General features: G+C 40.5%; 1 protein-coding gene across 9 annotated transcripts in view; it reads left to right on the top strand.

The window, feature by feature from the left end:
- The window catches only part of TTLL5 (tubulin tyrosine ligase like 5), a 133,239-nt gene that overhangs the window by 38,196 nt on the left and 71,238 nt on the right, over positions 1-23,805 (top strand). For all 9 annotated transcript variants that reach the window (XR_008822998.1, XR_008822999.1, XM_056346234.1 and 6 more), the window contains 13 exons: positions 797-858; positions 1,602-1,693; positions 4,153-4,194; positions 7,384-7,497; positions 7,878-7,969; positions 8,586-8,648; positions 9,601-9,639; positions 10,392-10,537; positions 11,544-11,835; positions 15,253-15,373; positions 17,095-17,241; positions 19,505-19,605; positions 23,172-23,305. Coding sequence is in view for 7 of the 9 variants with exons in the window: in XM_056346234.1 (XP_056202209.1) it covers positions 797-858; positions 1,602-1,693; positions 4,153-4,194; positions 7,384-7,497; positions 7,878-7,969; positions 8,586-8,648; positions 9,601-9,639; positions 10,392-10,537; positions 11,544-11,835; positions 15,253-15,373; positions 17,095-17,241; positions 19,505-19,605; positions 23,172-23,305 (1,445 nt within the window). In the remaining 2 variants the exon portion in view is untranslated. The remainder of the gene's footprint in view (positions 1-796; positions 859-1,601; positions 1,694-4,152; positions 4,195-7,383; positions 7,498-7,877; positions 7,970-8,585; positions 8,649-9,600; positions 9,640-10,391; positions 10,538-11,543; positions 11,836-15,252; positions 15,374-17,094; positions 17,242-19,504; positions 19,606-23,171; positions 23,306-23,805) is intronic.

The following is a 23,805-nucleotide window of genomic DNA, read 5'->3' as shown; positions in this document are numbered from 1 at the left end:
ACACACTGTTTGTAACTCTAGAGTCCACAGTACCTATTTTGTTTTCGGGTGCAACTAGAATGTTTCCACAACATTCAATTTCCTGGTTTGGTGGTTTGTGCTTATATACATACACACTGAACTATTTCCATCCTTTACTACTTAAAGCAGAGCAAAGGATGCAGTTATGATTGCAGTTTTCTTTATCCAAGCTGTTGGCATCTATCACTGTGCTGTAGATATGTCTGACTTTTCTGGTTGTAAGGAATCAAACTTTGCCTGTCTGATCTGAACTGTATTAATTGATTTTTGTGTATGTGTGGATGGGTTTTTTAGGTTTTTTTTCCCTGCTGGATGCTTCCCATCTGTCCCCACTGTCTGACCTCTTCCTGTCTATCACCTTGCCATATAATTTGTTCCTATCCACTAGAGCTAACCTATCCAATTTTATGATGTTATGTGGAAGAGGCAAAGGTAACTGTGGGTTTGAAGAATGCTATGACAAAGACCTCTATCTACTCCATGAAATGTAGCATAGATACATTCAAAGAAAATGTTTGTAGCCAAGCAGAGCTAAAACAAGGCTGTATGTTGCTGCATTAGAAGACTAAAGCTGTGAAAAAGATCAACAGATTAATCTGTTGCTGTTTTGTCTTTACCTCTGTGTATGAAAATCATCTAGTTTTCCTCCCATGTTGGTTATGTCTGTGTTAAGGACAAAGCAGTTATATTGGAAGATATCTCAAATATTGATGCTTTCCTTTCATTTAATGCCAGACAAATAATACCTTTTGTCCTCTGTTGCATGTGGGGATAGTGATGCTCCTTTGGACCTGAAGATCAAAGCTAGCATGCTCTCCGATATGTTCACTCTTGTAGGTGAGTGTAATAAAAAGCTCCTTCAATCTTTCCTTGCTTTTCAAAAGCAATAAAAAGTAGGTTTATGAGCTGCATGTTATTAGAAGAACGTAATAGAGGAGAACTCTAGTTAAGGAGAGCAACTCTATTTATCACTGGGAAGTTATACGTGGGCATCTCTGCTTCAGGATAATCTGGCTGTGATGCTTAGGTGGTATTAAGAGTCCCTAGTTTGGTATTTAAAGACACTACTTTTTAGCAGGTGACTTCTGTTTAGCCCTCAGAATCAGTATTCATGTATTTTTTTAGGTTGAATATGTTGGTTCTGATTAGGCTCTGTTAGAAATGGAGTCATGATCCTGAAAGCTGTGTGATGTCTAGTGCACAGCACCTTTTAGGTGTCCCTAGTACATCTTAGTTCAGTTACCTGATGCAACTTACCCCTAATACTAAAAAAAGCAGAATTCACGTAGCTTGCTCAGCTGTTCAAGAATGTCACTATGCTGCTATTCAGTAACCCATCTTATTTAAGTACTTGGTTTTGAAGCAAGTTCCAGTTTTATTAAAAAAACAAAACACAACCCTAAGGCAATGTACAGTTTGGCATTAAACAAAGCAAGGTATAAAAAAGGAAAGCATCCTTTTTGGTTCTTGCGCAGGGACAGGATGGTCATATATAGACTGAGATCATTAACAGGAATGCTAGGTTTGTATTTCAGGGTTTGCCTGTCCTAAAGTTCTCATGTGGCTCCTGATGCCCATAGGCTTCGTGTGCCAGGATCCAGGCCAGCGGTCAAGTCGGGCCATTTATCATTCATCTGAATCTGTCAGGAGAAATCCGTACCAGAAGCTGCAGGTAAGTGACGTCAACAAGCCAGAGCTGACGAGGATAGCATGAAAGTCATTCTTACTGATTTTGGCTCACTGGTGAGAGAGCCATTGAATGAGTGAGATGATCTGGATTTCTAGCATAACTACAGAAGAGACTCGGGGGATGCACCTGATCCATAGGCTGTACAGCCACTTTTGTTTTGGTGCGGACCACAAGCTTCCAGAACCGAAGAGTTTTATGAATGTCTTCAAGACCACTTTCTGGGCAGAAAGAGCTTTTTGCATTGCAAATGCATTCACTTGCTCCTGGAATCTCTCACTTCCTTTCCCCTGGATCCTTGGACTGAGGCCTGGTGGTTTGCTGTGACTGTCCATTACCTTTTGCGCTGAGATAGCACTCTATCTCTTTTTGGTTATGAGATGGATTTCATGAATATCTGTGGAAGTGGAGCACTCATAAAAGCCGGGGAGATCCCCTGTGTCATTTGGACACTCAGACGCATTTCTCCTCAGGCAAATGGTACATCCTGGCACTCTCTGCAGCTGATGCGTATGCTCCTGTGAGGGACATGCAGCATGGCTGTGTAGCTCAAGTTCAGTTTGGAAATGAAAAGTCATTTTTGTTCATTGGCAGAGTACCAATACACTTTCCATTTTGGTATAGGGAACACTCACAGAAATAGCAATTTTGCTTCTTGTAAAACTCTTGAGTTACTGGGAGAGAAGTGGATAGCTGGTAAGGTGAGATTTGAGTATCTGTAGGATGTGTGACTGAGTCCAAAGCTTCTAAGGCCAATTTAATAGATAGGGTTTCAGACAGATCCCTCTGACCATTAGATGTGTCAGATAAATTAGGAACCATTTCAGAAGTAGTAACTTCTGTGATCGGATTCTGCAATTGTAAGGTGATCAAATTCTGATTATTTGATGTCTTTTATCTGAAAAAAAATTACACAGGACAGTTTCAGAAAATGGAATTGTTGGGGAGCTTTGAGTTTTAAGGAGACTTTAAACTTCGACATTTGTTTTGTTTAAAAAACTGGAAAAGGGGTATAAGGTGCAGCCAGCTGAAATGTGCAAAGATTCATATGACAGAGCAGTGGTTATGAGATGGGGATTAACTTATCTTTTGGGACAGGTGTCCCCCTTGCCAGGAACAGGATTGTAATCCAGTGATAACGTTTTATGGCATGTTTTTAAGTACCTAAATGGAAGTCCCATGGCTAAATAGGTTTATGGGTCTTTCCATGGTTCAAGAATGTTTTGATCTGCTCTTTGCTTGATGCATTTTGTCTTAGATTGTTGTATCTGTGATACTTCTGTTCCCATTCTCAGTTGCAAAGGGTACTCTGAGGTTTTTTTTTTTGTTTGTTTTCCTTAACTCCTTCATGTGTTAAGTTTTGATTGTTCATGTAGGCCATCTTTAATTATTGTAAAAGTTGCTTCTTGGGAAAGAAATGCTGATACGAGCATTCTTGATCATGAGATACTTACTCTGTTTTTTGAGTTTCACCAGACTGTACTGCAAGTTCCTTGTGCAATCTCTTTGGTTTGATGCTGAGCATTTCTCCCTCTAGGGAAATGAACAATTTAGCTGATTCCTTTGTAACTTCTTGTTGATTTGGGTTGAAGCTCTTTTAACTAGTTGTAAATAATAAAGGGACCTTGAACATGTTTTGTATAGACCAACTGTAGAGAAGAAATCGGCAGTAGTACAGCTAGAAATGATAGATAGGTCTCTTGAGAATTCTTTCTTACACCATTTGCTCCTCTGGGGCATTGGAGAGGAGGAAGGCAGCCTGAGTATCACTGAAGGCAAGAAAAATCTAAACTCCTAAGGTCGTAATTTTCTTTTGAACCTACCATTAAACTGGTCTGTCTTGTAGGCCTGATGCCAGATAAGTAATACAGGGTGCTTTTTGACATTCTGCTGCTGTTTCTACACTGTTTTGGAATGTTAAACAGCATCATGTTTCTCCACAAGAACTGGAATATTTTTGAGATATTTAAACGAAATGGCTTCTGGAATTTCAGGATTTTTACTTTTTTTTTTATACCCTCTGTTCTATGAACAATTCTACTTGACAACATCTGTTTCTCCTTAATACATAGCTATTAAATATTTTCCTCTGGCTAAGTCTTATCTTACAAAAATATGAATTTTGCTCATCAGAGATGAGTTCATTCATCCATTCTGCAGAGCTCTTTTGTGTGCTTTTGAAAATTACATGTATGTCCAGATGCATTCTGCACAGTTGAGCACATCTGAGGTTAGGATTAGTGCTGTGTTTGGAATGGGGACAGGATACATTTGTGGAGAATATATGGGAGATCTGAACTGAGATGATAGGAGCTGGTAGTTACATCTCTGGACTTCAGTTATACCCTTTTGCTTTAGGGTACTCACCACTTCTCTGCATCTTGGGCAGGGATTATGGTGTCTTGGAAAACACAAGTTTTTTATTATCTTTGTGTCTATTGCAGCGTCCTGTGTCTGCGCAGTCACAAACAGCAAACGCCAGATTGGTAAGTAACCTTCAGCTCCCTTCATCAATATAAAGGATGCAATTTCAGATGTTACCTGATACAATACTTCTGGTGCAGCTGGTCCCAAAATATATTTTGCAGCTAAATAGCTGGAGGGGGGCAGGGAGAGAGGGTAGCCAAAAAGAAAAGAGGAGGTGAATAGGTACTGGCATGCATTTCCATGTGGCAAGAGAGAAGGTTGGTAAAACATTTACATCTGTTCTAGTAGCTTAAAACCAGAGTAGATGAGGTGTGCTGAGAGTCAAGGTCAGCTGATCATATGCCTTGAAGTTTTTAAGCCTACAAGTATTTCCAAGCTGCATTTTAAAGAGATTGGATGTAGATGTTTAAAGATAAAGTTTTCACTCTGATCATCAAATAATGAAGACAGTGGCAGCACAGTGTTTTGGATTTGGTAGGTGATTGAAAAGGAAATTGCAAAAACAAAGGAAGACCTGGTGAAAGCAGCAGCAAATAGGAGTGTCCCACCAAAAAGGAGATAAGTAGGTTTTTTTCTTGTGTACTACAGGGGTTAGAATAAGTCTGACTGATAAGGATAGCACAGGTGAATTTGTATTGATAAAATTCAGGTGGCCCTATGAGAGAAGTAATTATTTTCTGTGAGACAGTCATCTGAAGGAAACTGCAAAAATGTGACTGAACTGGGTCAAAATAGATAGAGAGATAAGAAGGGTTTATTAAAGATAATAGAAAAATGTAGAACTATTTTTAGCATAAATCAGACTGATCTACCTTTCCAAATGTTGTATTTGGCACCCTCCTTGCAAAGCCATATGGAGAAATCAATGTTAGTTTTACAAGTCTAACCACCTGGCTGGCTGGGGGCATGGTAGGCATTATTTTGCTGCTGGGCTTCCTGCATGAACATAATAGCAATGATTCTAATTTTTTTTTTTGAGATTTCCCAGCAGGAAGGAAGGTAAGACAGATGGAATCATCTTGAGAACCTAATTCATTCTGTGCGCTGCCGTTTATGTCATTCTCCGTAAGTTTAGCTGAGGCTAAGATGAGTCTTATCGAATAATGAGGTTTCATAGAGAATAGGAAGGATCTTTGTGCCAACTGCTGTCAGTGCTTAGTATAATTAGAATCATGATGTGGGAACCAGAGATGCTTTCAGAATTTGGAGATAAAACAAAGTGGTTGGATTTATATATACTTATAAAGATAAGCTGGGTCAAACAGGAAACAAGATCTTTGTGAAGCTGGAGATATTTCTATGGTACAGCCAGAGAGAATTCTGTAGTGAAACACTGAAAAAAAGTGTTTGTGCAGGAAGTTCAGTAAAGTTTTTCTCTAGTATTTTGACAGTAGTGTAGTTTTTTATTCTCAGGCGCCAGAGCTTCACTAGTCATAGGAGCCAGAACTGCCAATATGTAGGCATACATTTTCTGTTTGTAACCGATGAAATCATCTCCATTGTATCGAAATACTGGAGATGATTTCGTTGAAGTATTTCCTTAGTGAAGGAGATGATCTGATATGATGAAAAATTTCCTGTAATACTCTCTTTGAGCAGCAGTTCTCACACAATAATTGTTACCGTAGCATCAGGAAATGGTTTTTAAGAGGAGGTTACCTAGTAGGAGGTTACCTAGTAGGAGGTTACCTAGTAGGAGGTTACCTAGTAGGAGGTTACCTAGTAGGAGGTTACCTAGTAGGAGGTTTTGGAAGAAGTTACTAAAAAAAGTTGTTGAGCTGTGCTTTTGAAATGCAGGAAAGCTTAGGAAGAAAGACTAAAAGCCTTTCAACTTAATGCCATCTACAGCATCAAGCAAACCCGTTTGACTACTGACATTTTTATTTCTTCTGCAAATGCTTGTGTTTCCTACCTTCTTTCAGATTGTCTTGTTTTCACTTGGCTTATTTAATCAGTTTTCACTGGGCTTAACAAAATGTTTCAGCTGGCACCTGCTATGTCTGTCTCCTTTTGGTTTTGGTTGGTTTTTTTTTTTTTCCTCTTTCTGTGCCAGTCGCTGCAGTGTAACCCATTCTAGTGCAGTGCCTGTTCCTTTCGCAATCGCTTCATCTGCAGATTCTGAATAGCCACTTGCAATTTCTAATGAAACAGAGAATGGGATTCAATTCCAGTAATCCTTACAAATAAAGGTACAGCCTGATCTTGCCATGAGTTTGGTTTTTTTGTATCTGAGCAATATGGAATATTCCCCTGGCCTTATCCAGCTTATGGTTTCTGTCATGTTTTTCTCTTCTTTCTAGATTAAGAAGCCTCTGTGCATTCTTTGCTCAGTGTAATGCTAATAGAGAATTTGAATTCTGTATAAAGGCATGGGACTTTCTCAGTTAGGCCCTTTCAATGTTATTTTTGCAGAGGTAGTTTATCTGAACTGGGCCTAAGACCAGTTGAAATGTACTTGAGAACACATTCAAAGATTTCAGTCTTGCTGGGATTTTAAGATTTTTACAATCCTGCTAACTTCAAGACACTTTGAATTCCTGTTCTTTGTTAGAATTGGTCAGGACTGCCCATCAGGTTAAGAAGGAGCTTAGAGAGACTGACTGCACATTATTTCTTTCTTTACTTTTTAAATTTGCATATGCATACAAATTTGCATGATATACCTATGTACATATATGAGATCTGTTCGTTAAGTGCACTAAGTAGCAAGCTGAGATCTAGCAGTATAGTAACAAAAGAATTAACAGGTGGTGAACTGAATTTTTCACTTTTTCCCTGCAACTTTCTTACCAGTGAATTAACAGCTCTGTTTTTCTAGTGCAGCAACAGAACTGGAACAGAGAATCAAGGTTCTGGTACCATTAGGGTGTGAATCCAAGTGTATGTGGGGCCTGTGAGTGTGAATGCTGGCTCTAAGTGCCTCTTGGGTGAGGATTTTCATGTATGAAATCCTGGAAATGGTGCATCTGGTTTTCTTCCGGAAGGGGCCAGGGGTGTAAATACTGGCACTGATGCCTGAATTCTGAGTCCTGCTGTGCTAAAAACTGGGAATGTAAGTACTCACACTTAATGCCTGCTGGGGTGTGGAGTTTTCAACAGCTGGAGTGTGGAATTGTGAATTCTGGCTGTAGTACTCTGGAGTGTAAATTCTGCCGGGAATGGGGTCCTGGAATTTGAATGTTGCTTTTTTTCTTAAAGTAAGTTGAGAGAGGAAAAGGGGAAAATCTGGATTCACACTGTCTCAACAGCGTACTCGTCCTCTGTCTGCCAGTGATGCTGAAATTAAAAACCCAGTGCCCTCAGGCAGGGAAAAAGCAACAGGAAGGCAAGGCAGCTCTGTGCTAGGTCTCTCCATGGAGGAGGTAAGTAGACTGTTAAATATTTTTTTATTTACCTTGGCTTTCATGCAATATGTGGGGCTATTTGCTCAGGAAAGAGCAAGTGGATGTATATGAATAACATGACAGAAGTAGTATAATTTTTGAAACGGAACTGCTGAGTTTTACTGCTGGTACTGACCTTGCCCTCAGTCGTGCCAGGCATACATATGTGCTCCAAGCAGTGGAATAACTCCTTTAGAATTTAAATGCAAGATAAAATTTCTTAAGAATATCTTATGTGCCCAGTCTGTTCCCAGGACTGCAGTAATAGTCTTGTCCTCTGAAACAGAGATTTTTCTAAGGTTTGTTTTTTATTGTATCTATTTTACTGGCTGTTTTCTTTTTCCTGTTTTTATTCCAAGATAAAAGTTCTTCGTCGAGTGAGAGAGGAGAATGAACGGAGGGGAGGCTTCATCCGGATATTCCCCACCCCATTAACATGGGACCTTTATGGGTAAGAATATGAACCCAATTGGATGGCTCAGTGTTGCACTGATTGCTCTGTGTTGAGGGATATTCTGTGTTAGGTATATGTAGATCAACCAGCTTAACAATCAGATAGACATATATTGAGGGATTTGGTAGAGGTATTTTAGTGTTAAGGGATCAGAAAAAAAAAAAAAAGCATCCTTGTTTTTAACTGCTGCTGCTTCACCTAACTGCACTGCATGAAAAGCTGCCAAGCATTGTTTCTGATGTTGCTTTTCTGTCAGAATAAAAATTTCTTCACTTCATGTAATCTATTCCTGCTACCTGCTTTTACATCCCAGAGCTGTATATACTGTGTACTCTGTCATTAGGCCATAAACATAATATAGGACTCATCCTGTGAGTGATACTGTATTACACTTTTCTAATTTTTTTCCAGTCTGCACTGTTTCTCTGTCTCTTGCCTCACCAGGAACTTCAGCTGAGAAGTGATGGCTCTCTTTTCCTCTTTTCTGTTATGGTACAGCATATTGTGTCAAACTACTTTTGGGATGCTTTTTATAGGTCATTTATTTCTGTATTATGCTGCCTTTCATTGTGTTAAGCTTTATCTTGGCACATCCTGTATTTTGTTTTTCTAGATCCTTTTTAGAGCACAAGACATCAATGAACTACATGCTGGCTACACGTCTGTTTCAGGACAGGTAGAAAGCTTTTCCGTTTGGGAGGGAGGCAAAGGGCACAAACAGAATGAAAAGGATTGATTCCTCCTTTAACCGGTATTGTAAACACCAGCCTGTGATTTACAGGGGTGATAATATTTGTTTGTATCTTCTCTAGTGTGCCAGTGGCTGTGGAGGTTTCTCACATTTTTTACATGTTGAGCTTCTGAGCAAAACAGACAATACACAAAGGGCATGGGAGTCACTGGAGTAAAAAGATGACTATAGATATGAAAAACCTTCAAGCACCTAGGCTCTTCTGTGAAGAGACTATAGGTGGTCCTTGCTTACCTTTTGTTTCAAAGCTAAAGTCACATTAGAGCTTGTCCTCGTGCAAAGTAGGCACTAAAATCTGTTCCAAAGATTTAGTATCCCTATTTGTCAAAGGTTTAGTATTCCTGTTTGTGCAAGTATGATTAGATGCCTCCTTCTCTGGGTTGTGCTTGGTTGGAAATTACAATTCATGCCACCGGCTGAACTTCCATTGAGAGTTGTATCCAGTATCTTTCACTGTATGTACTTCCTTCTTGATTTTTCTTATCCAAATTTGAGATCTACAATTAAGTAACCGTCGAGTAAGGGTAAGGTTGCTGAATGAGGAGACGGTATTTACAGAAAGTCTTCCTGCATCAGCACTGTACAATTTTTTTTTTTTTTTCTGTGCACTTTTGGGATATGTCTGGAGGGTAGGTCCAAATGACACCTTCTACAATTTACACCAGACAAATGCAAGCATCAGTTATAGAACAGCTGCTCAGACTTCCTCTTTTGGAGCCTTTTTTTCTCCTTTAAGTTAGAGCTCACAAGGAATTCTGTAAATTTCATCTGTACAATGAAAAGCCTTTTCATTGTACACATGAAAGACTTTGGAGGCTTTTTAATCCAGTCGATGACCCAGAATGGAAGGTAATTTTTGCTGTTTTTCTCTTTGCAGGAGCAAGATGAAAAGAGACTTTGTCACTGGGAGATCCCGGTAAATGGCTTCTTAATTAAATAACTTATACTTTGTAGGATTTATTTTGAATTTAGATTTCCACAGCTTCATATTCCAAGTCCTGGGCTAACACCTTTGCTACCTGAAATCTGTCAAAATAATTTTAGAAAAGTAAATACGGTGAGCAAAGAGTATCCCAGCACATGGAGAGCTTAATTTTTAAGGAGTAGACCTTAAAATTGTTCTTAGGCTTCCTACTTTGGCATTCCTACCACCCAGATTTGTCTCTCTTAAGGAGTCTGGCAGGGTTCCTTCTCCCTTGGTTTAGGCAGAACTTGTAGAAAGGTTGTAATTTTCCACTCAGATTATGTTAATGTTCTTATCTTTGACAAAACAGTGAAGAACAAGCTGTCTACATACAAGGTTCAGAAGACTGGACTCAGGTCCATGTACACTCTTTCCGCTCCTCTCCGTTGTTTTGTACTCTTGCAATTCCGTTTTCCCTGTTAATTGTGCTTTTGAGCTGCTACACAATGGACAGATGCTGCTCAGTCATGAAAGCATGACATATTAGATAAGTGCATTTTGGGGCTTTAAGAGACGATGTCTTGTAAAGACTCCCTTCAAACATTTGCAGGCTTTAAACAGAACAAAGTTAGACTGATCATAAATATTTTTTCCCTGTGTCAGGGAAACTTTCTTTGAAGAAGTTTAATCTACCAAGTCTCTTGTATCATCAGGGAGAGAAGGAGAGAGGGAGATTGAGGATGTCTCTGTATTATGCTTCCCAGAGCAGGTCTTAATGGAAGGCTGGATATGAGGCTGGAAGCTGTAGACTCTCATGCTCTCTTTTATGAGAGAAAGCTTGTTTCGCTGGAGTTACGGAAGCGCCGGCGATGTCATGGCAAGACTAGAGCAGCACGGGCAAGATCATCAGGTATGCATGGCTAGAGTCTTAGATGAGCAGCTAGTCAAGAGCAAGCAAGCAACTTCTTCTCATTTGAAATGTGTGTGAATGGGGTTGTTCTGGCCTTTGTAGTCCCTAAAGGGATTCGCAGGTTGAAGTTAATAGTTTTCATTTCAAGTGTTAATAGTTTTCACTTCATTACTCTTCTGAGTTTCCTGTCTTCTTAGCCTAGTATTTCATTCCCACCATTCCACATCCCCATGTATATGACTAAAGATAGTCAATATTTTCTTGAAGGCAAGCTTGCAGTTGCATTTTTGGGCACAAGAATTCAACAGCATGTGTGCTTCTCTAGTCCTCCAGCTTTTCAGAGAAAGATGAAAACTTGAGACCTTCCAGGCTGGTGGTTCTTCATAGCAGTGACTCTAAGCTGTTGGAAAGAGAGAAATCCTTATCCAAACTGATGTGGGAAGAACTTAAAAAGGTGTACAGAGGTGAATGGTCCTCACAAGTGGCTGTTCCCAAAGCCGTTATCTAAATTCTTTCTAGTAGCTATGTGATACTGACTGCAATGGGAGAGATTGTATGTCATGAAGTGATTTTTAGTGCTGTGTGAAGATACGTGATGTTTATTGGCACATGTGGAAGTTTATATTTTATAGTTGTGTTTTTTCTGATACTCATTTTTTGTTTTTTCATGTATATATGTTAAGTATGAGTCTCTATGTGTGTGTGTAAATATATAAAGAGTCAGGAAAATGCCTTTGTGGTGTTGTCCTGTGTCTTCCCCACACCGTTTTGTAGAGTTAAGACAAGAATCTTGGTCTGTTTTCTCTGATACTGGGAAAATGGGCTTCTCAACTGCCTGATACACAAGCAGAAAGACAGAAAATAATAAAATGTAGTGATACTGAAGATGATGTTCTAAAATGGTAGTGTTCTGTCCTAGCAGTAAACCAAAGGGCATAAGTAGCGGAGCAGTCTTCCCCACTTCTTTTCTTCTTAACCAGCTTAGGTAATTTCTCCTCTGCTACAGGGACATCAGAAACAACAAAACTGTCCCTCAAATCAGACACAGAAGGTGAGGAGGAAGAGGCAGTAGATGCAGATGCAGATGAAGAGCTGGATAGAACTGTGGGCTCTCTTTCGGACACCCAGGTGAAAAGCAAAGCAAAGCTCTCTGACTTGGTGAAAACTACTCGTAAGGAGAGGTTGCCAAAAAAACTTGACAAGAAAACTGAAGATGGAGGAGAGCCGTTGCTTCAAAAAAAAGACTCAGAATCTCAGTTTAACTTGCTGCAAATTCTTCAAAAGCATGGAAACCTGAGGTGAGAGAATTTTGCATGTTGCATTGAGTTTTGACTAACAACTAGTATCAGTTAAAATGTGCCACATGATGAATGTGAGGAGGTAAGAGGACCCTAGAGAAAGGGGCCTGGATTTTGGTTTTAGCTCTGGGCTGCCATAGCAAGTAGCTGGCACAGAAGGGAGATAGTTGCAAAGACTGGCAGTTTACCTAAATACCTGACCTGTTTGATTAGTATAAAGCATAACCCATAGTTTCCATTGCTGTTCTTTAGTCTGGTGATGTAAGCTGTTCCTTGGTCAGCTCAGGCTTCTGAAATGCCTCTGTCTTAATGCAGGATACCTGCTATTGAATTCTAAAGTTTGTCTTTTCATTCTTTGCACTTCCAAAAAAGTGGGTATAAACATATGTTAAACTATCCAAGAACGGTTGGGTAGGAATACCTCAGTGTTGCCTCCTCCATAAAATTAGTTTTCTCATTTTTGGTGATAGAATTTTTATCTCTGATAATAATCTCTGCTCAAGGTCATCACCTCCTGAGAACAAGGCAGGAGGTCATTTGACAGAGACAAATTACTGAAACATCTCATTGCCTGCTGTTGAGTATGACTGTGTGAAGCAGGGTACGTTCTCCTGTGTGGCTCTTGCTTGAGAAAGAGAGGTGCTGGAGATTCTATAGAATAACAGCAACCAGGGTCCTACTAGATGTCTAGAAGCATGGTCTTTCCGTGAAATGTGTGTAGTAAAACTGTCTGTCTGCAGAGGGACAGGAAGGGCAACAAGAGTTATCATATATATCTGTGTAGGAGGATTTTACATCTAGATAAGAAGCAACATTATGTTTTCTGTGGAAAAACGTCCAAAGGTAGAGAAAATAATTTTGCTTGTTGTTGCTGTCTTAGTTTAGTTTCTGAGAGGATTTATGAATGATTAAATGGATTTGGGGATTGTTCTGGTATTCTTGTGGTAAGGACGCTTACTGTCGTGACAGGGAAGATTCTGAAACCTGTTTCGAGGATGAACATAGCAATGCTGTCATCTACCTATATATGGAACCAACTCCTGCCAAGAACATGAGCTTTGTCTGATGTTCTGGCAGAATCTTGCTGAGTACCCAGTCCTGTTGGGATTCCCCACAGAAGTGTGGTGACCTCATGTTCCAGGATTGTGCTAGGCTTGGCCCTGTCTGATCTGTCATTGATGAAAGCTTTGCTTGTGGGATCAACAGGCAGAGGAGCTGGGGTAATGAAATTTTCATCCAAAAGAAACCAGGTTTGTTGTAGTCAGTTGTTTTTTCAAGTGGTAGGACTTTACTCTCTCCTTTAGTCGGCCTGATGAGGCAGTCTCTCTGCCTTCCACACACTGGGTGTTACTCATGAAGAAGTCACAGTTGAATGAAACATGCTCCCCCAACTGTGCCATTCCTAGGGAAGTAAAATGAAAAGGGAATTACTAGTTCCTGCATTTAGGGCCTCAGGTTTCAATATTCCACACGCCAGAGGAGAGGCAGTGTTAAACAAGGACCTTCTCCAGTTTCCCATTTTGTAATCATGGAATTATCAGGTGCAGGCAGAGAACTGTATTACTGTGCTGATGTTGATAACAGGGGCTCCTTAATTCCTGCTAGTGCAAATCTTGAACTTCTGGTCATGAGTTGTTTGAGCTCCACCTAAAACAAACCTGGCAGCCCTAGAGAGCCTTCAGGGGAGAGCCTTTTCTGATATATGATGGCATTAATTCTTAGTCTGGGTTTAGAATGTTCTCCTGTTGTTCCACACATGTGGAACATAGGTAGGTGTGGTGGCTAGCAGTATATAGAGCTCGAAGGTGTTACAAGACCTGCTGTGCGTTCTGTAGTTCACTGGAAGACAGGAATTGTGACTGGGTGTTTTTATCATGTTTTAGTTCTGGCAGTACTAGTACAGCTATCCACAGAGGATGTTAGTTTTGAGACTTTTGTGAACTCATCATTTGTTTAGCCCCTCTTTGGGCCTGGCATAGTCTTCCAGAAGCATCAAAAGCTAATGATTAAGCAGATGCATGGATACTTTTAGGTAAGAACTGAAAAATTAAAATATATTAAATCGATGCGTTGATCTCTGTAAGTGCTACTATGTTGTATGATTTTTATGTAACCCTAACAAAGTGATCATGAAATTTACAGATATTTCTGGACTGAGTTTTTAATGACATTTCAGGGACTCATGTACCTGGAGTCATAAGGACTGTGTAAGTATCTGAGAATATTCCTAAAAATCAGACAACAAGTAGAGGAAAAAATGGTGAGGTTCCTCAGGAATCAGTCTGAAGCTGATCTTAATAATAAAGTCAAATGTAGAAATGTGCTAATGAAATTTGCTGCTGAAAAAAAGTTCTGAGTCATTAATAGGAGAGAAAAGTAGTGGAATAAATATGGGAAGAACTGGGTGACTTTGAGGATAGGAATAATAAAAGATGAAACTTGATAATTTTATAGAAAAGATGACATTTTCTGTGATGAAAGGGGAATCTGTTACTGACACTAAAGCCCATCTGCTTCTACATTCTTATGAAAAGGAAAGAAGTCATGCTTGGCAATCCAAGGGACAGCTTGTAGTGACTGTGGGAAAAACTATGAGGAAGAGTGGGGATTGGTAGAGCAGAGTGGAGGAGGAGCAGGAGGAGAGGGTTTAGGCCAAGATGACAATGAACAGATTTAGGCAAAACCTTCAGCAATTTCTCTCACAACAGATGCATATGCTAAAGTGACTTCCATTGTGAGGGAATGAAAAGCAACGTGTCCCTCCCAGTCCTACCCCAATCCTCTCCTCAGTTCATGCACACAGCTTCCCAACATGTTCAGCCAGCTGCACAGCAGACTTTTCTGATGTTCTTTCATTCTCCAGTGGTGCCTTGCTCAATGAAATTTGGCTTGTGTCCTTGGGCCAGCAGGGGAAGGGCTCACTTTCACAGATTTAATTCTTTCATTTCCAATAGGAATTGCAGGGCCTTTGTTGTAGCTCTGGCACCAGTACAGAGCCCTTTATTTATTTTACGGTCTGTTGTTGTGGTGTTCAAAATGCTTGTGAAGACAGAGGCCCAAGAGAGCCTTCAATTTGGTTTAAAAATACACAGTTTTGCTGATGTTCATGTTATTGGCTTTTGGAGGAGAGTGGTTAAGGATGTGAAAAGGGAAGGAGAACATTCCATTTTTGGTGACTGTTTTAGAACTTAGTCTGCTGCCTTTTGTATCTCCTGCAATACCTACCCCATCTTGGTGAACTGAAGGTCTCCTTGACAATAGTGGTGGGGTGAAGGGGTCTTTCTTGCCTTGAGCTTCAACATTTGTGCACCTAGGAGGTCCTTGCTGACTGTACTTGGGTTCATAAGCTATGCCTGACTGCTGTAACTCTTCCCATTAATACTCTGAAGATAGCTGACTGGTTCTTTTGGTCCACAGCAAAGTGCAAGCTCGCAGGGCTTTCTCTGCCTATTTACAGCACGTTCAGTTGCGACTGATGAAGGAGGCTGGTGACCAGATCCAGAATCCTGCCTGGGCTGCCAAAGAGGATGAGCAAATGGTAAGAAACTTTGTGTTGGTCAGACTGAGAAGCCGAGCTGAAATCTGCCTTGAGAGTTTTGAGGCCAATTCCCTTCCTTGGAAGAACTGAAGTCCAACTGAGATTATAGTTTTCTATCTTTGTCCAGCTGCCAGTGCTGTATTTCTTAATATACAGACAAGGTAAAGGCTGCTGACTGATACCTGAGCAGCGATAAAGAAGGCAGCTTTTAAGGGCTAGAGTGTGGTTGACATCCAAGCTGCTCAGATCTTTTGCTGATTCTCTGGTTCTCCTTTACTGATCTCTGAGCTTACCTACTCTTGAATTCTTCTTTCTAAGATTCTTTAAGATTACTTGGCAGTATCTGGTTTCCGCTGTGTTAAAGAAAGCATGCATCTACTCAAATAAAACGGGTACCTAGTTAAGCTTTTTCAAACAGGTACCTGCTTTTCTCCTATGTAGTGTTTTACTCTTTGCAGACATCTGTGCTTAGGAATCTTCTTTGCATTCTAGATAGAGGGGGGGTGGGGGGGGAATAAAAGCTTCTGAGGAGAGAGAGTTACTTTCTAGCATAGGTGGTTGTGTGGTTTTGTTTATTTTTTTGTGTGTTTTGGTTGGTTTGTTTGGTTTTTTTAAATGTGATTATTTTTTCTAGGCAGTATTTTGAGGCCCTATATTTGATGTATATACATTTTAGAGTGCAGCAAGCCCAGACCTCCTCACAAACCTTCCTAAAAAGAGCTTTATACAGTAGGCTCTTGAGCCTTCTGCAAATCCAAACGTATTCTTGCTGAACGCACGTTGCAGGGAAGCAGCCAGTGCAGTTCAGAGATAAAATTGTGTGTCAAGAATAATCAGTCGACTCAGTGGAAAATGTTACCCCTGCTCTTTCCAAGTGGAAATTAAAACTGGCTTTTTGAGAGTCACTTTGTCTGCTGTACTGTGAAAAATAATGTTTAAAATAACAGATCAAACCAGCCTGGAGTAATGGCAGTGAGAGGCGAGCTGTGAAATCCAATAGTTTGGCCGTGAGACTGCTCATTTATGCATTAGCAGAGCTCCTAACCAAAAGCAAATCCAGAGGGGAGACAGAAAGGGTTCAAAACACCCACAGGATGCATCTTGCCTTGCCGTATGTTTTCCCCACCAGAGGTCAAACAGACATGGTGAGGGATTGGAATTACATGGCTGTAGATGCAGTAATCTGTTGCTGTGGAGAGGCTGTGGCAATTGGTATACATATATGAAAAGTGATGAAATGGGGCTCATCTCTGTAGTGGAGATATCTGACCAAGATCCCCTTCCCTGTGATAGAGCTGAGAGGGTTTTATGTCAGTAGACTTCACCACAGGCTTTCTTTAACACATCGGAGGTTGTTTTTTGAAATTGTTCTGCTAAGGTATTGGACTTCACAGGTTATTTTGTGTTGCTGCTTTTTGCTGCTTGATGGTTTTGTTTGTTCATCTGCCATGCTTTTCAGACAAACACTCCACAAGTGTTCCCAATTCTGACCCACCTCAGGCAAGATACGCCGTCAGTCTTCTCCCCCCACCTTGGATTTGTAGGGCTATATTAAAAATGTACATTGCAGAATGCTTTTCCTTGCCAGTTGTCAGCTCATCGTCTCAGGACAGTGTGTTTAGTTCTTGCCAGTCATTAGCTGCTGTAGTACCTCTGCTCTGTTCTCTTCTACCCGCATCTTGAAGCTGGTCCGATGTTAACTCCATCTGTCTTGCTTGCAGGAGCTTGTGGTGCGCTTTCTGAAACGAGCTGCCAGCAATCTCCAGCAGTCCTTGAGGATGCTGCTCCCCAGCCGTCGTTTAGGACTAAATGATCGTCGTCGTATCCTGGCTCACCAGCTGGGCGAGTTCATAATCTGTTATAACAAGGTGATTAATTCTTTCTTGATTCTTCTTTTGGTAGCTCTTCTGGTTTCTGTTGTCATCTTCTAAAGTATCTCCTGCTGGCTGCTGTCAAGCAGAGTGTTTTTAAGGCTCTGTTCTGTAATTTACGTGGTCTGTTCACAGTTGCGCATCCAGTAATGGTAGTTTGTCTGTTCAAATTGTGAGAATGACAACGGTTTTACTACATCATATATGCAGTTCAGTAATCATGTACACAAAAGTAAAAAGAAATGTTGATTTGAAGTGGAATTTAACTGGCAGCTTGCTTTTTCTTTGGTTTGTCTTTGATTTTAGTGCTTTGTAATGCTTCTTCCCATTTCTCCCTATTTTTGTGATGCTTCTTTTAGAGATTACATTTTTAATACAGAACAGTATGAAATATGTATTTTACCTTTGTTTGGTATATGGAGGGACTGCTACCTGTCTGTAGTATGGGACTCTGCATGTGCAGTGATAAGGAGAAGTAGGTCCTAATTTAAATAATTTTCACCTCTTTAGATGTAAAAGATGTATTTAGCATAGTGGTTTCATGCTAATCCTTGTTTTGCAAGAACAGCTTCCCCTTTTCTTTGCCCTCTAGCATTTCTTTAGTGTTAGAACAAGGGTAGTTTAAATTTTGCTTTCAGAGGCTGCTGTGCCCACAGGCCTCCAAGCTCCTACAGTTAGCAGAGGATGTTCACTTACATTACCTTGTCAGAACTGACATCTAGTAACTTGATCTGTCAAAGCAAGGTTGGTATTGAACCAAATCTGTTCCAGGGAGTGCCTTGTATGCCTAATGCTCATGGAATTACTCTGTTAGGAGTAACCACAAAACACTTGGGTGGTTCTGTGGTGAGTGAAGAACGCAGCTGCTTTGGATCTAATTTCCACTCAAATTGTATTCAAGCATCAGGATTTTCTGCTAACTCTTGAGTAAATTCACAAACTAAAGCTGTGTAACTGGTAATAAATCAGTGCATAAACATATTTTCTCAGTTAAAACAAGTGAGAACAGATCACTTGAGGTTTTAAGACGTACACATTTTAAGCCATTGAGAGACTCTTAGGCTATGAGGTTTTTTGATGTCAGAGTCCAACATACAGACTTCTTTAACCGACTTGTAACTTCAGATTTAGTAGGGGACTCCTACTAGCAGTTATGTATCTTCTGTAGTGACACAGAAGAAAAAAATAATACCTCCAGCAAACTGAGTAAAACAGATCACATTGTCCTGACTTTTACATGAGTAGTGAAGGGTAGAGACATGTCCCACAGTGGCTTTTTCTTCCCCCTCTTGAATTATCTTTCAAAAGGTCTATCTGACCCTTTCATCCTGGGAATGCTCAAACTACCAGTAGGAAACAATGAAGGGGAGGTCAAGTCTGGTCAGATAAAGTTTGTATGCTGGTATAGGTATTTCAGACAGGCCTGTAGGGTTTTTTTTAATTAACAAAAATGTTTGTATCAATACAACTTCTAGTGTCAACAAGTTCTATTGTGTAAAATAGAAAGATCACTTATCTGAGAGCTTGCTCCCATTCTCACACACAAAGGCTTAGCATGCTTTATTCCAGTATGTTTTAGTGTGTAAATCCATATTTGCCACAATACTGTTTTACTTTCTTTGCTTTTGCTAAAGCAGTGTATTTCTGGTATGTAGATAAGCCTTTGGCAATTTGCTGCGTGACAAGAGAAATTAACTCAAATGAGAACTCCTAGTTTACAGTAGGAAATGTGGATACCCTCAGCATACCTCCTTGATTGAGTTTCTTTTAATGTAATTTTATATTTTTGTTTTCCTTTCTTCCTGAATATCTCCTTTTGGGAAAGACGCTCAAATAAAAGCTATTTTGAAGAGCTCAGTATTTTGTGACAGAAACAGCAAAAGTAGAAAGAGGATCTAATATCTGTAAAGAATGATTCTATTTTTTCCCCTCCATACTTCCTTATTTCCCAGCAAAGAGTATATTGGAAGGAGCAGCATGTATTTGTGAAGACTTGACCTCTTCTCAGCAAATCAATTCTAATAAGTTATGTCAGGTGGAGGAACGAGTTTAGTGTATGCTTAGCATGCTGTCTCTGGGGCTGTCTATATTTATCCATTCTGTTGCACATAGTGAAATGCTTATAATATGGCTCTTTGGACTTGATGGGTTTTTTTCTTAGATCCCATGAAATTGCTTTTTTGTCTTCTCTGAGTTGTAGCTATGCTGTGGAACATAAAGTGACTACGTAGAGACACTTACTGATACCGCTTATTAACAGGAAACAGAGCAGATGGTTCAGAAGCGATCAAAAAAGAAACAGGAAGAGGAGGAGGAGGGAGTGAATCCTGAAGGTTTTCAGAACTTTATTACCAGAGCAAGGTAGGAATGGATTTTATTCCCTTTGATAAAGGATGTCCCAGCCCTGAATGTGATGGAGTTGTTCTAAAGGTGATCTGATTGATCTGTAAGCCACTAGATACCTTTATTGACCATAGCATCTGCTCCTGCTCTTGCTGGGGGACAGAGAACTTGTCTTTTCTCTTTTCTCCCTTGCAGCAGCCAAACACTTGTAGCATCAGCATCTGGTGCATAGAGGATATACAGGGGATGTTTTGACCATTAAGTAGATTCCCAAAGGACAGCAGTGTGCCCTGATTTCAGCTGGGATAGAGTTAATTTTCTTCTTAGTAGCTGGTACGCTGCTGTGTTTTGGATTTAGTATGAGAATGTTGATAACATACTGATGTTTTAGTTGTTGCTAAGTAGTGCTTACCCTAAATCAAGGACTTTTCAGTTTCCCATGCTCTGCCAGTGAGGAGGGCACAAGAAGCTGGGAGGGAGCAGAGCCAGGACAGCTGACCTGAACTAGCCAAAGGGATGTTCCATACCATAGAATGTCAGGCAGGCTCAGTATATAAAGTGGGAGGAGTTGGCCAGGGCAGAGGCTGCCGATTGCTGCTCAGGGACTGGCTGGGCATTGGTCAGTGGGTGGTGAGCAATTGCATTATGCGTCACCTGTTTTTTGGTGTCCCCCGCCCTTGGGTTTCATTCCTCTCTCTCCCTCTCCTCTTCATTACAATTACTGTTGTTGTTATACTTTATTTCAATTGTTAAGCTGTTCTTACCTGAACCCATGGATTTTAACTTTTTCTGTTTCTCCTCCCCATCCCAGCAGGGGAGGGGAGTGGAGTGAGTGAGTAGCTGTGTGGTACTTGGCTGCTGGCCAGGGTTAAACCATGACACAGTGGTTGCCCTGGTCTGTGTAAATTTCAGACTGGTGCTGGTGAGCTAATGGTCTCCTTTCCTGTGATGCTGGAGCAAATGTGGCAGTACTTTGGAAGGAGAATGAAAACAAAGCTTCTGCTTAGATGGCCTTGAGGTGCTGTGGTTGAACAGTTGTGGCTCTGGCTCTCAAGTTTCTGCTGTCGGAAACAAATCTCATGCTTGCTGCCTCTCCTCAGGAGCTCTCTAGGTCTGGACTTTGAGGTGAGGAAGGAAGGGATTTAGACTCCCTGTCTTTGTCCTAGCCTCTTGTTTGGTTTGCTAAGGCAGTTCAGTGCAAGCCATTACTGTCACAATGAAAAAGCAGCATTTTCGAATAGTGCGTGCTCTGAACTTTATCTGCCTTAAACTTAACAGGAGTTTGATAGGAAACGTACTTTCAAAATAGGTAAATACTCTTTATGGCATAAAGCACTGTATGAAAAACAATGGTATTAGAGCTATCTGACTATGGAGAGATCTGAAAATATTCAGCAAACCAGAATTATGTCCTCAAAGTCTCTAGCTCTTGAGCACAAAATCCAATTCCTTTCCACTCCTTTATTTGACCCATATATGCCATGACTATATGGGCAAGGACCCCCATCAGTATCTGAACACAGCTGGAGTTCACCGGCCTTTTTAATGCCCTTCTATCTTCTCTGGGAAGGTTGACAGTCACTGCTGCTTATTTGTAATCAGTTACAAAACTTCTTTCTTTTTCTCTGTTTGGATACCACTCTCAGTGACTGATTAGAAGTGGATGATAGCTGAGGCTTCTTAAAGTTCGGGAGGCTTCACGCTCTCTTTTGATGCTACATTCTCATGGAAACGGGTTTTAGATTTTGCTAATATAATTGATGGAGTCATTACTGTGACAGATTCATGGGCTCCAAGAAAAATCTCGCTGCTTTTCAGATAATGTTCTATAAAAGAAACCATACTCAAGACATCTGACTACCGTACACCATAACATCTACTCCTGTCACTAGAAATGTAGATTACATGGGCCCACAACATGCTTTTGGTTCTCTGACATCTCTGGCCACTAAAATGACTGCTGCCTCTTGGGGCAGGATTTTTTTGCTTTTGGCCAGAAAAGCTAAGAGATGACTGTTTGGGGCAGAACTGCATACTCTTCTGTTTCTGTGTTATGGGCTACTGTGCCATCATGGCCTGATGCACAGTCTAGGCAGGGGCTGGAAATTTTTTCTGGATCACCTGCTTGAGCGATAAAAAATAGCAAAAGCCGGTTTGCCAACGTTAAGACAATTTCTAGCGATCATTTTTTGCTTCTTATGAAGTAGTAGGTACATTTGAAACCTGATACCTGACACTACTTGGCATTGTGCTTGAAGCTTAAATCAGTGAGCTAGTTATTTGGAGCCAAGCAAAGGGTGTAGATTTCCACTTTTGAGTGTTTGTTCTGCAGTACAGTGAACGCAACACTGGAGAAAATGGGTAATTGTTGTTGCCACTTAATAATTGGGATTGTCTCATTGACTCTCTAACTTTGATATCACATGGATGGCATTGTGTTTAGTTATACACATGCTACAGCTATTGCCTCTAAACATTCTCAGTGCAATGTGGAAAGTATATGCTGGTAAATTCACTTACAAGCTTAAAGCACCTTTCCACCAGCGACTTTTGATTCTTACATTTCCTCTTCACCTCTATTCTCACTGGTTTGGAAGAAAAGGTGAACTCTGCAGCGTGCAGAAGGTCCAAAAGCCAGTGGCTTCAGCTCTAGATATTGCTTTTACCAAAGCTCAGGCAGGCTTAGACTAGTGCAAGTGTGATATGCAGAGGGCATTTTGAAGGATTGATTATAATTGCTGCTATGCAAATTTATCTTCCTATGTCATCTTGTAGTGTTACTGGCACTATACTTCTCACTTTTGGTGTTTGCTGTGCCATATACTCACTACCTAATGCTGAGGCAACACTCTAAAGCAAAAGGAAAGCATGTTAGATATAAAAACAATTAGAGTTATAGCTTGCACGAGCTCTAATATGAATGGCCAAGTAACTGATACTAGTTTGAGACCCATAGATGCCTAGGACGTCGGGGCAGTTAAACTCTATTCTTGTAAAGAAAACAAGAAACATATGTAAGTGTCGTGAGATTTACAAAAATATGGACTGTTGTGTGTGTTTGTCCTACAGTTTTGGCTAATTAAAAAGCTCTTCCCTTCTCTTTCTTCTCCTCCTCCCACTGCTGAGTTGAAATTACTAACAATGACTATAAAACAGAAGCTGAGCTGAGTTCTGTTATAAACAAGATAGCTGCTTGTTCTAGAGAACACATGGGGAAGATTCACAAATTTAGCTGTGAACTGAATCTCTCCTGTTGAGTTGATCTCACCAAAAATATGTTCGGTGTTTTCACTCACTCTTTGTTTATCTTGGGAAGGCTCCTGAATGCTTTGAATTTTCTAGTGCATAAGAAAATGGCATTTCAGTGGGAATCTCAGGTTTAACCAAGGCGTGTTCCTTTCCTTCTGGTCCTACCGTGCAGAACTGAGCAAATCATTACTGCAAATCATCACCTTGTCTGACTTTCACCTTTTTTTCCACACTCCCTTCTTCAGTCTCCTTATAATTTCTTGTCTTTGATTGTTAGGTGAATGCAGGAAAGCTTGGAATCCTCACTTACATCTGTTCTTCTTTCCTTACTGTAGTGAAAGTGACCTGGAAGAAGTGCTGACATTTTACACACACAGAAACAAGTCAGCAAGTGTCTTCCTAGGAGCAAATTCCACAAGCACAAACCCCAGCAACACCAGTAACCAGTCAGAGAAACAGCTTCAAGGTGGTAAGTTTTACAGGCAGTTCTGAGATGATGTCGCCCAGACAAATGTATAACTTCAGTCTATGGAAAGAGAACAGGCCCCCCAGAATGTTGCTAAGGTTTCTTGAGGTTGCATATCTTCCCCCCTGCCCCCTCCATTGACTTTGGGAAGACTAGAGTAACTGTAATCATACCTTCTTTGCCTGAAGTAAAGTGGGATGAATCTGGATTAGCGTTTATAAAGAAATAGATACGGTGGCTCATGACTAAAAGTTGAATGAACAGACTGAAGGCACTGAGATTTGAAATGAACAGGGAATCCTGAACTCAAAGTAAGGGATGAGAGAAATCAAGGCCTGTTAAACTGTACTACCTACAGTGAGCATACCCATTGGATGCAGAGTCTGTATATTTGACCCTAATTAGGTGTTCCATGGGAGGAAGTTCATTGCCAGCTATACATATCCAGTAGTCCATGTCAGTACAATTGTGATCATTAGAGTTGCATGGTCTACAGTAAATAT

The sequence above is a fragment of the Falco biarmicus genome, chromosome 7 (assembly GCF_023638135.1).
Source record: "Falco biarmicus isolate bFalBia1 chromosome 7, bFalBia1.pri, whole genome shotgun sequence".
Classification (NCBI taxonomy): domain Eukaryota; kingdom Metazoa; phylum Chordata; class Aves; order Falconiformes; family Falconidae; genus Falco; species Falco biarmicus.
Note: the sequence above shows the minus strand (reverse complement) of the source record. Positions and strands in the feature narration are given on the sequence as shown.